The sequence below is a fragment of the Paramisgurnus dabryanus genome, chromosome 12, assembly GCF_030506205.2.
Source record: "Paramisgurnus dabryanus chromosome 12, PD_genome_1.1, whole genome shotgun sequence".
Classification (NCBI taxonomy): domain Eukaryota; kingdom Metazoa; phylum Chordata; class Actinopteri; order Cypriniformes; family Cobitidae; genus Paramisgurnus; species Paramisgurnus dabryanus.
In genome coordinates this window covers 32975786-32992739 of record NC_133348.1, presented here as the reverse complement: position 1 = coordinate 32992739, position 16954 = coordinate 32975786, and the positions used below count along the sequence as shown (strand labels likewise).

The 16954-nt window shown below is 37.9% G+C and overlaps 1 protein-coding gene across 1 annotated transcript; it reads right to left on the bottom strand.

Annotated features, from left to right (window-relative positions):
• Nucleotides 1-37: 37 nt before the first annotated feature.
• dtl (denticleless E3 ubiquitin protein ligase homolog (Drosophila)) lies at nt 38-16269 on the bottom strand. Its single transcript, XM_065268867.1, has 15 exons — nt 16159-16269; nt 15866-15991; nt 15678-15770; nt 15510-15571; nt 14330-14450; nt 14096-14161; nt 13904-14004; nt 13726-13799; nt 11081-11184; nt 10882-10986; nt 10593-10705; nt 6627-6716; nt 6271-6409; nt 5536-6119; nt 38-1160 (listed from the first exon to the last, which is right to left on the bottom strand). The coding sequence occupies exons 1-15, from the start codon at nt 16211-16213 to the stop codon at nt 1044-1046; spliced, it is 1950 nt and encodes a 649-aa protein (XP_065124939.1). The 5' UTR covers nt 16214-16269; the 3' UTR covers nt 38-1043.
• Between the last annotated feature and the right edge of the window lie 685 nt (nt 16270-16954).

Here is a 16954-nt window from a genome sequence, read left to right as displayed (position 1 = left end):
TGGATTTTCTGTAAACACAACACAACATCTGCAACTGTATAACTTAACGACTATAAACTGTGAACTAATATGCTTGAACTATGATAAATAAGTGAGAATTAATGTTATAAACACAGCAGATATTTAACCCATTAACGGGTCCATCGGAAAGTTTAAATGGCATTTTGGATTTGTTAGTCTTAACAGCAAAAAACAACAACAACAAAAAAACATGTACTTGAATACATACTAAAGACATACTAAAAACAAGGTAGGAACAAACAGGATAAAAATATAAAGGTGGAAGCATCAGGGCAGGTCAGATTCCAAACCAACGTTATTTCATAATAAAATAAGGAGAGGTACTGTTTATGGTACAGAATGAATGCAGTTTGCTTAAACTAAGGTCTAAATGTTTAACATCACAGATACAAAGTGTAAAAAATTTAGACTTTAAACTGGGAACTTCATTATACAGTAGATGTTCAATATTTTAAAAGCACTGGGCTAATTGGACATGGATTTGTATTATGTAAAGTGCTGCTTAACAATCAATATACACACAACTCTGAAAACCATGTAAGCCATATTTTGGGACATACAAGTTCAAATAAAGGGCATCATATAGATTTATCTAAATAAAAATGGATATACGAACACAATGCTTATCCAATTCTCAGAAAACTTTCTATTTTTGGTGCGACAACTTTTATAGGCATGTCAAATTGTTTTAAAGGGTCCAAGCTTAAATTACACATGACAGACAGACATATAAAGCTTTGGTAGAGTTTAATTGTGGTGTCAAATGCTTTCATTTTACTCTCTAATGTTCATCAAATTCTCCATCAATTTGACCCTTTCTTCAAAGTAAGGAAATTTATACATATGTAAAAACGTACAACTTGATAAAAATAAACAAATAACATACATAAATACAAGCTGTATCAGCTATTCCTTTAAAAACTTTCTTGCGTCTCAGGAAACCTGGACTGGAATTTACACCATTGGGTTTTGTCAAATGTCAAATACTCAAATCTCTGCAGAGATGATCTGATTTAAAATGATCAGTCTTGAGTCCTTTTAGTAAAGTAGCTAGAGATTTTTTTCATGGGTCTGGAGGGTGACGCTTTCTGGGCTGGTGAAGTCGAGATGAACTTCATGGGACGTGGTGAAACTGCTGCCTAAAAGAGATGAAACAAATTAATTAACTTTTGTAGATTATGCTTTTTCATGCAAAAAACAGGGCATACTATAGATTTATTTTTAGCATGTTATGCAATTACTAATATATTCTGTGGTGCTGCTTGAGTGAGCATTAATTATGCGAATATTTATGCGAACATTTTGGTTTTCTGTGTCTTCAACAAAAATTAATAATGTGCAAAACAGGCTGGACTAACAATTTATGCAAACATTTATTCCAGCTTGACATTAACCAAACTCAAACCCTGCATCCAAGAGTCACCCACTTTCATATATAAAAATCAGTATGCATGATGAGCAGCATGCTTCAATTAATATGGTATGAACAGTCACAGTAAACAATGTGAGATTCTTACTTAAGTTTTAAATGTCAAGTTTGCATGTTGCCATCACCAAAAAGAAAATTTAAACAAAGACTGTTTAAGGAAGGTTTGTGTCCACCTTGATAAATGCCAAATGAATAAAATATTTTGCTGGCAACTTCAGACACACAAGTGAAAGAAAATAACCCCAGAAAAGGTAGAGGAGTGTCACTGGAAAATCCTTTTTTCAGTTTCTGAATCCTCTTGGTTTAGGTAAGTGGTTAGTTATATGGTCACAACTAGGGTTGTGCTGATAGACAATGATACCAGGGATTGACCATAGATGTATCGCCGATCGAAGATTCCTTTACGGTTAATCACATTTAAAATAAAGGTTTGTTTTTGTGTGTTCACTGTGTGTAATTGTATTGTATATATATATATAAATGCATGCACACACATTTTTTTTCATATATTTTGAAATTTTTGGTATACACACATTTTTGTAAAATTATACATAACACATTTTTGGTTCAATGTATACATGCATGTGTGTATTTATATACATAATATGTTTGTGTATTGTGAGTAATTATTATGCAAAAACAAACTTTTATTTTGTATGCGAATAAACACGTTTAATCTTTTGACAGCCTCTAGTTTCAACATTACATTTCAACATTACTGCATAACCTGCACTTGACAATGCCACACACTGCATGCTTTTTCTTCTGCATGAGAGCTTGCGTAATGCACATGGCTCAGACATTTTCTTGTGCAGGAGACCTTGTGCAAGGGTTGTTTCCATTTCTTTGCAAGCAATTTACAAAAATGCACTTGTGTCAATGATGCGTTCAGATTGATGACATGGATTTGTAACAAAAGTTTCTCTAGGTTAAAGGAGTAACAGGTAAATTTCAGTAGTATCTCCTGACAGAAATGCAATATAATCTACATAACTATATTTTTAGTGGTGTATAAAGACCTTACATAATGAACTGTGTTGTTTTTATTACCTTAGAATGAGACGTTTTTATCTACATACAATGCAGGTCCCCTGTCGTGTTTCGACAGTAGCCCTAAACAGACAAACTGCTCTACCGAACGCATTTGGTCACATCGCAAAATAATCACAAAAATTACAAATATCTCATAAAAATAAATATGGATCTAATATTATGTCACATTACAGGGTAGACACTTTGTGAACATTTTTGGCTTTATTTTACTAACGCGCATGCACATCTCCTACTAGCACACACCCTACTATACAGGCTAGCCACTAGGGATGCACGATCTTAGCGTGTATTTTAAGCTGTGTTTAAGAGAGAGATAAGGTTACATGTTCAGTACTACATGGCAATAATAATGAAATACATCTCTGGTCCTTTCATTCATTTCAGGAAGCCTCTACGTTAGTTTCAGGTAAGCTAAAGCTTCTGATTGCAAAGCAGTTGGAGAGTTTAATAAATCAAGAATGATTTAACACGTATTTGGCTATATTCAAGAAACCTGCGTTACTAACAGTATTTATCGGATCTTGCTCTTTTAACTTTCACTCTGTGCGTGCACGCGCCGCGCATCCACGTGATTGACATCAGAGGAGCGCGAGGAAAACTAGAGACAGCTAAACTCGACAGATAACTTCCCTGCGCCTCTTCCATTAATTGTAGATAGCAGGAAAAGTTATCAGTCTCTTAGAAATACAAGGTGTGAGTGTGTAAACTGACTGAAATGCGTGTATCTCACAGTGAATGCGTGAGCCTTGAGAGCCATGCGAATGTAAGTAACTGTTGTTTCTCCGCGATTAACTTGTCCTTTACAGACATTGCAGCTTGCAATCTTAATGTTCTGCGCACAGATTTCGAAATGCTTTTACACAAAAGACATGTTTGCGAATTATAATAATGTAGTCTGTGCATGTGGGTGCACTTCTGGAAAAATCGGCTAAAAAAAAAAACCCGTCCGGTTGCCGGTCGCGCAAGAACCGTCCGGTTCCGATCTCTGGCCGGTCAACCGGTGCATCCCTCCTAGCCACCCTAGATAGTTAATCTCATTAACACACAATTCAGAATCTTGCACAGGACAATCCCATAATTGACAGAACACCCTGTTATCCAACAGCAGCATTCATTTAATTGGGTTACCTTCCCAACCCGATTGACTTAAACCCACAAATTGCGCTCTAATTAGAAACCTGGGAATCAGTTTTCAAACAGACCATGAACACAAATAAGCACAGGTGGGTCTGCTCAATGGACCATTTAGCTAACCAGCTTATCTTGTATAACAAAATAAAAATATTGTAATATAATACAAATATAATAAAAAGATATTTGAATAATAAACACCATAAACAATGTTGTATAATGTTATTAATAGGGATGGGTATCGTCTGAATTTGATTGTTCCGATTTCGATTCCTTGTTTCGATTCCGGTTCCTAAAAATTCTTGATTATGATTCTTTTAAGATGCAGGGTCAAAAAAGTCTGACCTTCTCCATCAATTTGAATATTAACTTTTTACGTTTTGCGAACTTGACTATAAATTTCTCACAGGGCTGTTTTCAACTACAATATAAATATCAAATCTATGAACTTGAATATAAATAAACTTTTTGGTGACGCTACTGGCCAGGCCCGGAGTGGGTAATCGGGAGAACCGGGAGAATTCCCGGTGGGCCGCTTCACTGTTGGGCCGGTCGAGGTTTTTTTTTTTTTTTTACATTTGTCACGTTAGTGAGTCTATCTTCTCTTAAAAAACACTTCACACGTTTCGCATTGACACTGCAGCGCGCAGCCTCTGCATGGGTTGTACCATGTGAGGGAGTTTTCCCCTCCCCTCCCATAGAGTTGGTTCGGTCCATAGCACGTCCAAGAAAACTTTTCTCCGGTAGGCTGGGCCGGCCCTACCGTAACAATACGCGTCTGAGAGGAGGAGGGCGTAAAAAACAGGTTGAAGAAAAAATCCATTAGAGGATGATGCTGCCAAATGTGCCAAACTTACAGATTTATTTTCAAGAGGACAACAACAGGTAACTTAAAGAGAAATAAGCCTAGTAATGATTAGCATTAGCAACGTAATTATTCGGCTAATACCGATGTCAAACTATTTACAAGCCAACATTTTTTTTTAAGTTAAAATATTAGCCTTTTGTGTATACATGACGATTCATAGACTTTGCAAATATTATGCAAGCAGCTTCTGAGCAGCAGATAAGCCATTTCCCCGCTAAAAACGAGGAGGCAATGAGTAAACAATATGAATTAAAGTTATGTAACAATCAGGTTGTGTTCATATAACGCCTTTTGTGTCCCCAGTCAAAAATGACCAGCCGAAAAAAGCTTATAAATCACTTGTTATGCTATATATTTACCCAATATTGGATTCAATATTTTTGTCAAATTGTTTTCTTTTTTAATTCGGACTGGGTTTTATGTTTCTATTTGCATCTGATTAATCATAGCCCTCATAGCATTAGCAATGCTAATAATTTATCAACCTTTTCTTGTGGAATAGACTCCAAAAAGGGCTGGATTATTTTTGACCCATAATGTGTAAATATTGGACAGAACACGCTGCTGGGTTAAAATTGACCCAATGCTGGGTTGTTTTAACCCAACTGTTGGGTTATTATAATCCATGGTTGCATAACAACAATCCAACATTGGGTTATTTTTAACCCAGCATGTGTTCTGTCCAATATTTACCCATTATGGGTAAAAAATAACACAGCCTTTTTTAGAGTGTAGAGGAATATTTTTGTTAACTTCTCATCTTAAGTGAAATATTATTTAACTTTTACCTTATTTGTTTAACCATGATATTAATAGAAACTATAGTAAGAGCTGAACTGTTGCTTTATTTATCCAATTTGAAAAAAGTGCTAATTTAGAATAACACTTTGGAAAAAGTGGGCCGGTCTTGGGTACGAAACTCCCGGGCTGAAAAGTGGCCCCACTCCGGCCCTGCTACTGGCACACGCAGATCAGAACAGATAAATACAAGCAGTAAAACGTCACAAAATGCTATTTGCCTGTATTTACTTACTGTGGAGCCGGGCGTTTTAACATCCTGCCGCTTGTTGCTAGGACTTTTGAGCCGAGCAGATCCTTTCAGTCTTTGGCTGATAACAGAAAGCCAATCAGACTTTCCCGGAGAGCTGTTTTCTTTATCGGCGTGAACGACCGAACTCCCTTCTGTTTCCAAACCAAATAATTTGCACTTCTCCTCAGAAGAACAGCCGTTTGAGCTCATCGAACTCCTGCTCCTCTTGACATCCGGATATAACTCTGATACCCCATCACTCTCCTCTCCCAAACCAGAGCCATCACCCGTTTCCAGTCGTCGCTTGGCACGTCGTTCAGAGCAGGATCCCTGCAGGACAGGATTAAGCACCTTACGACACGGAGATGCACCGCATTGAGCTGGGGAGGTCCCACGGGTGATCCACTGCTGGATGGATGAAGGGACTTTGGGGCTGCTGAGTTTGGCCACAGGTGCAGATGTGTTTGATGGGAGGGGCAGATCAGCACCAGTGGGGGCACAAGCAGCAGGCTGGGGTGAAGCCAGAGTCGCAGATCTCGCAGACATGGAGCTTTTGGCTGGAGTGACAGCAACAGGGCTAAGAGGGCCTGAGAAGACAGTAAGAATAATAGTAACCTTTTAGGGATGCGAATCTAAACATGCTAGAAAAGCACTAAGGATGCATAGCCAATCACGCAAATGCCCCAAGATAGATCCTCATCATCATCATCATCATCATCATCATCATCATAAACCTACCAGGTGTTCTGGTTGGTGACTGGATTTTACGAAGGGTCCAGCCTACAACATTGGCATCTCCATTCGATGCGTTTTCTCCATCTGGTCTGCGGTTCAGGCGCCAAATCCTAACAGTGTTGTCATCTGAACAAGAAGCAATCTGCAGAGGAAACAGCACACGGTTTTATAATACATAACCAAAATACACATTTAAATATTCATGAGGAAGCACTTGCACAATCACCTTATTTAAAAAGCAAATATATTTATAATGCAACAATGTATAATATGTTCGGTATATAAACGTAATGCTTGCAACACTTAATTTACATTTCAATGAGTTTAACGGCTGGCAATACATTTGTTTTTTAACTGACCTTTGTGAAATCAGTGGGACACCATGCAACCGAAGTGACTTCCTGGCTATGACCCTGAAGCATCATGGGACCTTGTTTTGGATCAGAAATCTAAAACATCACAAACAGTCAAATATATGCAGACAGTGGACATAAATACAAAACAAGTGTACAACAGAAAACTTTGTTTTCACGCAAGAGTTTGCATGTATCAATATGGATTTGAGCAGCAGCTAGGATCAAATCTCACGTCAGGTTTAACCCCAAGTTTTAAGTTGGTGTTAAAACAATAGCTGTGTCCCAATTCAGGGGCTGCGACCTTCTAAGCATGCGACCTTAAATATGAGCACTCGGTCTTTCAAGGTGGCAGCCTCGGAAATCCGCGAAGAGAACTGAAATGAGACGGTCTAACCTTCGGCGACCCATAATTGGCGTCACCTGCTGCGCCTGTCAGCAGGACATAGCGGAAACGTTTCTGACTTATTAAAATAAATATGAAATCAGAAAAATATTAATTTAGTTTAGAAAATATGACACGTTGATGTAGATTAAACTATTCAACAGTATATTAAATTAATCAACCTTAGAAATATATGCATCATAAAAATAATAATATTAACACAAAACATAACTTATAATACTAAAACAGTGACAAACTTTTTTTGATAAATACACACTTTTATTTAATGAAGGTTTTAATTGTTAATTTTAGAATATCCAGCTGCCGTTGCAGGCGCGCAATGAATCTTGGGATATCCTCGGCTGTTAAGGATCCATTCGTTCTATCCTTAACAGCGCGGAGAAATGAGGACGCATTTTGAGGCTTCATTCTAAGCATCCTTCGAATTGGGACGGCCTTACCAGCCTGAAGTCGCGCTGCTGTGACGCAATCGGTCTTAAAATACGTCCTTAGAAGGTCGCAGCCCCTGAATTGGGACACAGCTAATATTTCACATGATGTATGCAAAACTACCGCCCTAGTGTTTACAAGTGTGGAGAAAGAGGACCGTTTCGACGTTGCTGTAAGAGGAATGATAATAATAAATGTCTGTGTGTCAGTTTATTGTTTAAAGGTGCCCTTCCTCTGGCGTTTTTATTGTTTTATACTGTTGTCTGAGGTCTACTCATGACGTTTGCATGGTTTTTACATCCAAAAACATCAAAAGCAATAAGTAATAGGCTATTTTGTACCCTGATTTTGAGGCTGGTTAGAGAAGTGATCCGTTTTAATGGGCGGGCTGCATTGACGACTTGGAAGTAAACGCCCACTGCTATGATTGGATACCAGTTTTTCGTTCAAACTAACTTTCAATTTAATCTCATGTGTAATCAGTTTAATGTTAAGTGAGTGTCTTAAGACACAGTGTCTTTCTTACACACGCATATTTTATCATAAACCCTTTTGACACACACACGCCTGTCTTTTATCGTAAACCCACGCACAAAAACACAAACACAAACGTACACGTGTCTTTTATCGTAAACCCTTTCGTTGTGCGTGTAGCAGCACACACGCACACGCGCACACACACACACAAACCCTTTTACATAAACCCTTCGACGCGTGTGTAACGAATGCACAAACACACACATGTGTTTTTTTTATCACATTTAATAACTCACACAAACACGAGTGTCTTTTATCATAAACCCTTTCAAAGAGTGTGCAGCATGAATTCGCGTCCCTCGGAAGAGAAAACACCGGCCACCACAGTGACACATAGTACTAAAGTGTTTTACTCCCACAAACACGCGTGTCTTTTATCATAAACCCTTTCAAAGAGTGTGCAGCATGAATTCGCGTCCCTCGGAAGAGAAAACACCGGCCACCACGGTGACACATAGTACTAAAGCGTTTTACTCACATAAGCTGCGCCACCATTACGTCCGGATCCAATATTGATAGAGGAGTAGAGGTGTGCATTGGCACTGCCCTCACAATTCAATTCAATTACGATTCACCGGGTAACGATTCAATTCAATTCGATTCTACGATGCATTGCGATGCATCAGAATTCTACTGTACACAACAAGGCAAATTTTTAATAAGTCAAGTAGAAACTCAAGTGCAACTATTCTCAACAAAAACGAAAGCTGACCAGGGCTCGCAAAATTTTAAAATCCCTGGTAGCCCTTCGGGCAGACACTCTTTTGGTAGCCCGAAATGAATATAAGTAGCCAGAATAAAAAAATACACTGTTTAATGTAGAATATTGATAAATCCTGGATTTCCATGTAAGCCAAATATTCCTGCCCATCCCAGCTAACAATTTGGTTCCCAAAACGTTCCCATATTTTCCAAGGTTTTTGGTGAGCCAGGAATGTTTTCTTTAAGAAAATAAACATTCCCCTAATTTAATTGTTATATTACTGAAATATTATATGAATGTATTATAACACAGGTTATTTTTTATAAAAAATACCTCAACACATCACACATTGTATTTAGATAACATGGTATTTTATCAAATATATAAACAACCAGTGACTTTAACACAATATAGAAGACTTAAAGCAGATATTTATTAAAAAGGAATAAACATAATTCCCTTTATGTTCCCCTAATGTTAGACTCTGAGGTAAAACGAAATGACAAACACACATTCTATTCGCTTTAGGTAAACATATCTTACCACTGCTGTTTAGTCACCTATCAGCTTGTAACATCATACTCTCAATAGCCTAGACGTATATCACTCAAACATATTTTCCTTTTTTCTGAAGAAAGAAAAAAAATACGATAAAACAATGTTAGTCTATGAGGTAAAAATGAAATGACGTTATTTTATTAAATGACTTGAGTTCGCGTAAGGTGCTCGTGAAGAACCTAGCCGGTAGAAGCGCATGCAGAGGGTCGCGCGCATATATCAGACGAGCACATTAGAGGATGAGTTTATTTATGCTTTCACTTCATTTCCTGACAGTTTCACTTGGTACGTGAGGATAATGACTGACAAAAGGACACCGAAATACATACACTATAATTACCTAACTAAAGTCTTGTTTCCCATTAACTTCATAGAATCCGAAATGTGCCCTTATGTCCACTTTCCATGGAAAAGGGTGCGTTTTTATTTACCCGTCTATCACGGTCATCTCCAGAAAATAAACAGTGACATAATCGATTATGGCATTTGCTGCATCGATGCTGAATCGTGCATGTGCGCATTGCGATGCATTGCCGAATCGATTATTGTTGACACCCCTATAGAGGAGCATTGCTTTTTAATCGCAGTCTCTTCAAATCCAGCGTTCTTCTGAACATCCAAACATGTAGCAACTGGTATGATTACCTCGTTTAATAGGAATGATGTCTCTTGACGAAAAACAATGGCCCGAATATGGTACGGTTAACGTTTAGCCATCCTTTCAGTAACTTGTTATGAAAACTAACTCAACTACACGTAATATGTGGGCGCGGTCTCAAGTTGAAGAGCTCATGAATATTAATGACCTCGATCAGTTCCACGTCACACTGATAAGCTTTTTAAACTGACCTGATTTCTACACTTATTTTTTTTTCAGTGGCTAGAGCTGACAGAGGAGGTGGAAGTTAATTTTCACATTCACGACACAACACAAACACATATGAACCTAACACATATCAAAAAATACAAGTAAAAACGGTTTTATGTGGAAGGGCCTCTTTAAAATGGCCCGCAAGTGTGCGTTTCACATATGCAATATGACCTTTTGGTGTGATTGCGTAATATGTAAGGCAATTTTAAACTGTATTAAAACTGTAAACTGTTGATGTCCACAAAAGGGAGAAAAATCCCGAACTTCTTTTCGACGGGACAAGGAAACGTTTTAGGGGAGATGCTTCATTTATATGGGCGTAATATTTAAAATACAATAGTTTTCATCAGCCACATTTATCAACACCTGTTCATTCATGTGACAGAATTGGCCCGGGCAAAAATTACATACTGTGCCTTTAACTCACAGTAAACTTAACAAATTTAAGTTTGCTGGGTTCCTCCTCACCTTCCATATGTAAGCATGATGGTCACTGGATCCACTAGCCAGGAACTGGTCATCTGGACTGACGCTGGACTTCACATAAAATGAGGAGTTGCAGTGGCCCTTAAATACCTCAACTGGTGACATAGAAAAGTGTCAACTATATTTGTTTATATCCATACAAATAATTTAACATCAAAACAATTTAAAGCAATTTAAGAGTAACTCAATTTTAAGAAATGCTGTCCTGTATACGACAGGAAAATTATTTCGAGTCAAACCCAACCAATTGTTCTGCTAACTTTTATTTTACCTGGAGTAGTTTTTAAACCACTTATGTTGAACATGTAGATATTGTCATCTGTGCAGTTGGAGAAGAGCCTGGAGCCGGTGGAGTCCAGTGAAAGACCAGAATACCCTGCAGGGGTGGAAAAAAATAATAAAAAATCTGAATGTTTGTTACTGACCCTCATTACTATAGATTTAATGGTGGGTGGGTGTAAGCCGTGTACCCAGTTTGCGTGTACAGGAGCCTGGATAAGGATACGCCTGCAGCGGAAGGGGGTTGTGGTGGTATGCAGTGTAGTTCTTACGCAAATCCCACATTTTAATGGTCCTGTGAGAAGAATAGTTTGTTTTTGTTATCACACCCTTTAAATTTCGCAAATTTACATTGTGAATTAGGGATGTTCATATTGACCGTTTAACCGCTAACCGAAGGAAAGAATTTATGACCGATTAACATTATCAGTTAAAAGACAAAAATATTTGTTAACGCACAGAGCGTGTCGACGCCGACAGACATTTCGTCACTTTTCTATCTTTGATTTGTGAATGTCCTGTAAATGACACGAATTAGTGCTGCCCTGACAGTCTGATAAAGTATGAGAAATCATTTGTGTGTGTGTGTGTTTGAGTATAGTTTGGAAGCTGACCGTAGACGCAGACGAGTGCGCGCAAGATGACACAGTCCTTCTCGGTCTCGCGCACATCGGGACAGCTGATGGCCTCTGACCCGGACCATAAAAATCTCTCGTTTTGCACAAATTGAGAAAGACGACCCAAAAGCAAAACTTTTTGAAATGCGTCCTGCTTTAGAAATGGCCACTGTGTTGGATGAAGAGACAATCTGCCCTTTTTGGTTATTAATCATTTGGACTGATCGCATGCTCTTTGATAAGGTAATGTTGCGTGAATATCTGATCATGTATGAATCCTGATTCTGTTGTTGATCTGTCGCTGCTGTTTGCATGTTCAAATGAAATAAAATGTTTTGTTTTTGTCAGGTCATAGACAACCATCAACTGTATTTTTACTCAATGAAAATTTAATATTAAAATCTTAGAAGTTAACGGTTAATGTTCGGTTAATAAGCTGAGGTTGTCGGTTGGAAAATTAACTGATATGAACATCCCTATTGTGAATTGAAAATACAGCCAATGGAAACACATGCTTTACACAAAAACTTCCATATAGATTGCAAAAAATTTAGTGGTTTATCAGGCAATTCAGAAAAGATGGATTTAACAAAACTGCAATAGAAATACATTTTACAGGTCAACTGATGCAAGTCAGTCAAATAATTATTTGAAGATGACATAGTACGTACTAAAACCTCCCAGAAACACCTCAATACGTGTCTGATCCTAAGTATAAGTGGCTATCCTTGGCATTAATATTTGGATATCACTCCTACATCTCTTTTTTAAATAACTTTAAGTAATGTACTATTACCTACAAGAAACACCTATAAATTGCCGCTCCTAAGTATAAGGGGCTTTTCTTGGCATTAATGTTTGGATAATAATTTTAATGTCTCTTTCGGTTAAAAATAACGCCTAGTGTGCTGGATGTCATATTAGTAAATCTAGCAACATCTCTCGACTCAAGGTTTGGAATGACTTATCGTGAAAGGAAAAACTATGTTTCAGTCGCATCTCATCATTTAATAGAAAACGCTGTCATTTCACAAAAGTCTTGTCAACATTTAGAAAATAACGCTCAAGTTTTGCGCAAATCTGCAATGAAAACGCAGTTAGTGTTAGTGAAATGAAAAAAATCACAGTTTGGAATTATGCTGCGTTTACACCAACCACGGTAGAGACGTGAAGCGCAAGTGATTTCAATGTCAATGTAAAGACGCGTTGACACGCGTCAGGAGGTCCCGCGGCGCGGATGAGACATTTGGCACGTTTCCGCCTCATTTGCGCGTCTACTTCACGCGAAAGGCACGAATTGAACGTTCTGTGCGGTACACGCAAATGGTGCTGTTTGTGCATTTTGCGGTTCACGCGAATTATAATATCAATATATTGTCTTGATATTGTCTGTAGGCAGTCACCTGGAGCTATACGACACAAGTTCTTATTTATAAAGAGACATGAATAAAAAGGAACTCGCTTGGAAGAGTGTCAGTGAGGACATTGGGCAACCTGGTAAGTTGTAAATACACATTTCACTTTGTGACGTTTATCGACCGGCGCCATTTATTTTCCCCCTATAGTTAGGTGACTAAATACAAACCGGTAACACTCTTGATAAATGCACAATCAACATTAGCCATTTTGCAAACAGACAACCGCATAGTACTTGCCCCTCCCACAAGAAGCGGATTTTGCCTCTGAACCGCGTCAAATGTTTGCTTTTTCCGAGCGTCTTCTTCGCTCTACACGCACGGATGCATTCAAACTGTTCAAGTGGCAAACTAGGCGCGGTAGACGCGATTTTGACACCTGAAACGCGGTTGGTGTAAATGCAGCATTAAGATTAAATTACAATGAATGTGATTAAATTATTAACATTAGTAAGAATTAATGGCTATTGTTCTATTCTCCACTGTTTCTATATTATACCAGATAACGGTAGAAGTTAAACAGCTGTTTGACTATCAAGGATTTGTCGAAAGACTGAATTATGTGTTTTATCAGATTCTTTGAGTTTTGTTTTTGATACTTAATATTATCTTTGTTTTCATTGTTCCTGTTAAGCAATTGTAAACAAATGCATAAAAAAAATTCATAAAGGCATTGCATATGACTGATCTTACTGAGGGCCCCATGTGAATCTGGATAAACAGGAAAGACTGCCTACCCCAATACTCGGGCTTCTTTCAAAAACAAGGCATTCAGGTCTATACAACACTCCAGTATGCACTTACCCATCTACTGCTCCTGAAGAGATGAGCTTGTTGTCATCGCAGAACAAAACCACTGTCACACCTTGCTGGGAGTCCTAAAAAAATAAACATATTGTGGTTATCAGTGTTTTCACTCAATCAGTTGAAATTGTTATCAGTTGTTGCGTTAAAATATTTCATGGCAGATAATCTGACTCACCACAGGGGGCGCCATTCCACGTCTTTTCTTAGTTTGAGGTGTGTGTCTTTCAGGTTTCATATGGGCCCCACTGATCTGTTTTACTTGCCTGTAGTAGCCATCTGTGATAAACGCAAAACGTTTCATGAACAATGTTCACAGTCGTACCATTTAATCAGTAAGAATCAGTACGAATTCAGAATACAAAAGCACCTTTCTTACTGCATCGTGTATCCCAGACCATTATGTTCCCATCTCTGCCACCTGTGCTGAACACAGCTGTTTTGGGTACCAAACACAGGAAACATGGGGTAAGTGCAATTAATTAAATTCCTCAAAAATACTGTATATACAGTATGCGTATGCAAATTTTTAGAAATAGGTTGTGATAAAGTATTATGCAATAACAAGCGTTTTTAAACAATTTGCGCTGATGTGTAGATGTACCTGTCTCATGCTTTGAGAAAGCCACTGATTTTAAACTGCACTGATGGCCTTTAAAAGTTCCCAGCAGATCACCGGTAATGACATCCCACAGACGTGCGGTTTGGTCACCAGAGGCTGTTACCTGTAGATGAGACATTTACAAAATTTAATCTAAAGCTTTGAGATTAAGCATAAACACAAATCAGTTTCATGGTATTCCTGTTTGTAGTCTGAACACCAAAGAAACTAACAAACAAACACAAACTATACAAAATTGGATTTGAAAACTTGATTCACAAGCACATCCATATGTGAATTAGCGGGAGTCTGCTCTATGCTGCTACTGTATTTATGTAATTCAATGTATTCAGTGACGCGCAATGACTTTGGGACTTTTTTTAACTTGATTCGGCTTGTTGTATTAATTTAGTCTATTCAGCCTCTCAGGTCTGTTCGATGTGCTATTGTGTATCGTGTAAATAACAGATAATATTACTTTAACGTACAGACACCTATTTAGCCTGCTATTCTGTGCTAGTTGAGTTGAATAACTTGCCTTTCCAGATTAAATGTCTGTTCTTTGGCTTGATTTTGTGAAATCATTTTCTAAATAAACACGGCGTGTAGTCCAGTACTACGTATATATGTTTTTTTCCTCTTTAAACGCATTTTTGACTGATGCGACTTATACTCCGGAGCGACTTATCGTCCGGAAAATACGGTAATATCACACGAAGAAAATTGCGGACGTGGCTGGTTTTCCACTGTGAACTGATTGGATAGAAAAGTAGGCGTTTCATTCAGAAATGTAACTCACAACAGACTGACAGTTCGAGAGGGCGGGGTTAACAAATGCTCCACCCAAACCATCTAGCCGACTTCATCAGTGCAGGATTGCCACAAGTAGGGCGGAAGTACATTTTCAGATTTTGATTAAGATTATAAGGGAAATTGTTTTTATGACCCACATGGATGAATTATTTATAATGAGCACTGCAATACTCCATAAAAAAATAAGATTTGACATTTTTGATTTCATGGGGACTTTAAGACCAGATGGATGGAGAGGTCTAGATATGCCAAAAACAAACCACTGTTTGAACAGATCTGATATGAAAAATGATTCAGCCCTAGAAACAATCCTGATTTAGGTGCAACGTGAACAAACCCTTTAAGCACAAGTACACAATGCAAAACTCACCAAACTGTTCGCACCGGGAACCCAAGCGATATCAAACACAGCATTATCATGTGCCTGCCACTCTGGAAAAAACAGGTTTTAAATTCATCAGTTTAACAAACATAAATGAGTTTCAAACGTTAAAAAGGAACACAAATCTGTATCTATTTATAGTCAATGAAAACCTACCTTTCAGGACTGAGCTCTTTATTTCCCCAGTATTAAAGATGGTCACAAATCCTTCTTCGTTTGCAACCGCAACGTTGTTTTGATGGCCAGGAGCTAAAACATTGTAGAGTAGGCATCACAAAATGCAAATCATTTCATAACATTTGAGTTTGTGTGTAGATCTGAACTGATATAACGTTAGAGTTTACCAGACGAAAACGTGCATCCAAACGGCGGTACTGCAGTAGCTGAAGCTCCATATGAAATATGTTCATCTTGTCTGATACACTGAAACCCGTCCAGTAAAGAAGAGAGAGGAAACTCTCGACGATTTTCTGATTATAACAAAAGGTGACATGTTTGTAATCGAAAGAACAAACCGCGATCACATAAACAGAGAGACCCCTTGACCCTGTGATGATGATCAATGGACAGATAACATTGAAAACTATTAACGCGTACATCAACATATTTCTATAAACAGATCTAAAGTTGCACTCACCAGTGCGTCTCCTTTTTGAAATCCCTCGATCAACAACATGATGAAAAAGAGTCATTGCTCCTACTGCACATGAGCTTCACTGTTCACTCAGAAATGATCGGTTTTCCCGCGAACAATGAATAGGCGGCGAAAACAAATTCCGCGCGAGATGTACGTCTAGCGTTCCGATTGGTCGATACGCAGGATCACCGGAAGTTATGAAATATAAACTTCCACGCGGGGCGCTCTGCGGCTCAGAAAGTTAAAGATTATGATTGGAGTTTTTATGAACATGAACGTTTTTTGCGACTTTACGTTTATGTGTATGGATGTTTTGTCAAACAGCTTGTTATACCAAACAAAATTAAGGAACTCCAGTTCAAGATTGTACACCGATATTACCCTTGCAATTAACTCTTGAGCAAATTTTTAAAAAATGTGTCTTCTTTATGTTCATTTTGTAATATAGAAGATGAATCTATTTTACACTTGTTTTTTCATTGCCCATTCTCAAAATCCTTTTTGTCCGATGTTACTTTTTCGGTTTTTCTATGCTGTAAAAAAATTGTTGAATTTTCAGAGACTATTATTTTTCTTTCTAGGAAAATTTCATATTCATAAAGCCAGATCCATTCATTCTAAACCTAATTTTAGAATGTTTGCTACAGACATTAAGTCCCTATACAAAGCTTTTGACAATATGACAAAGCCTTTAAATTCAAAAGCTCAAAAAACTTTTAATATACTTAATTCTGTTATAAAGTATATTTGATTGTATTGTATGTTTTGTAAACTGTGATGTCCGTCTACCCCCTGT

Excerpts from the sequence above, each read along its gene's own strand:
- dtl (XM_065268867.1), bottom strand. The coding sequence starts at position 16,213 with ATGACTCTTTTTCATCATGTTGTTGATCGAGGGATTTCAAAAAGGAGA. Across the intron at positions 15,572-15,677 it reads AAAGAGCTCAGTCCTGAAAG|AGTGGCAGGCACATGATAAT; the intron begins GTAGGTTTTCAT and ends TGTTTTTTCCAG. Across the intron at positions 6,717-10,592 it reads ATCATGCTTACATATGGAAG|ATTTCTGATCCAAAACAAGG; the intron begins GTGAGGAGGAAC and ends GTGATGTTTTAG.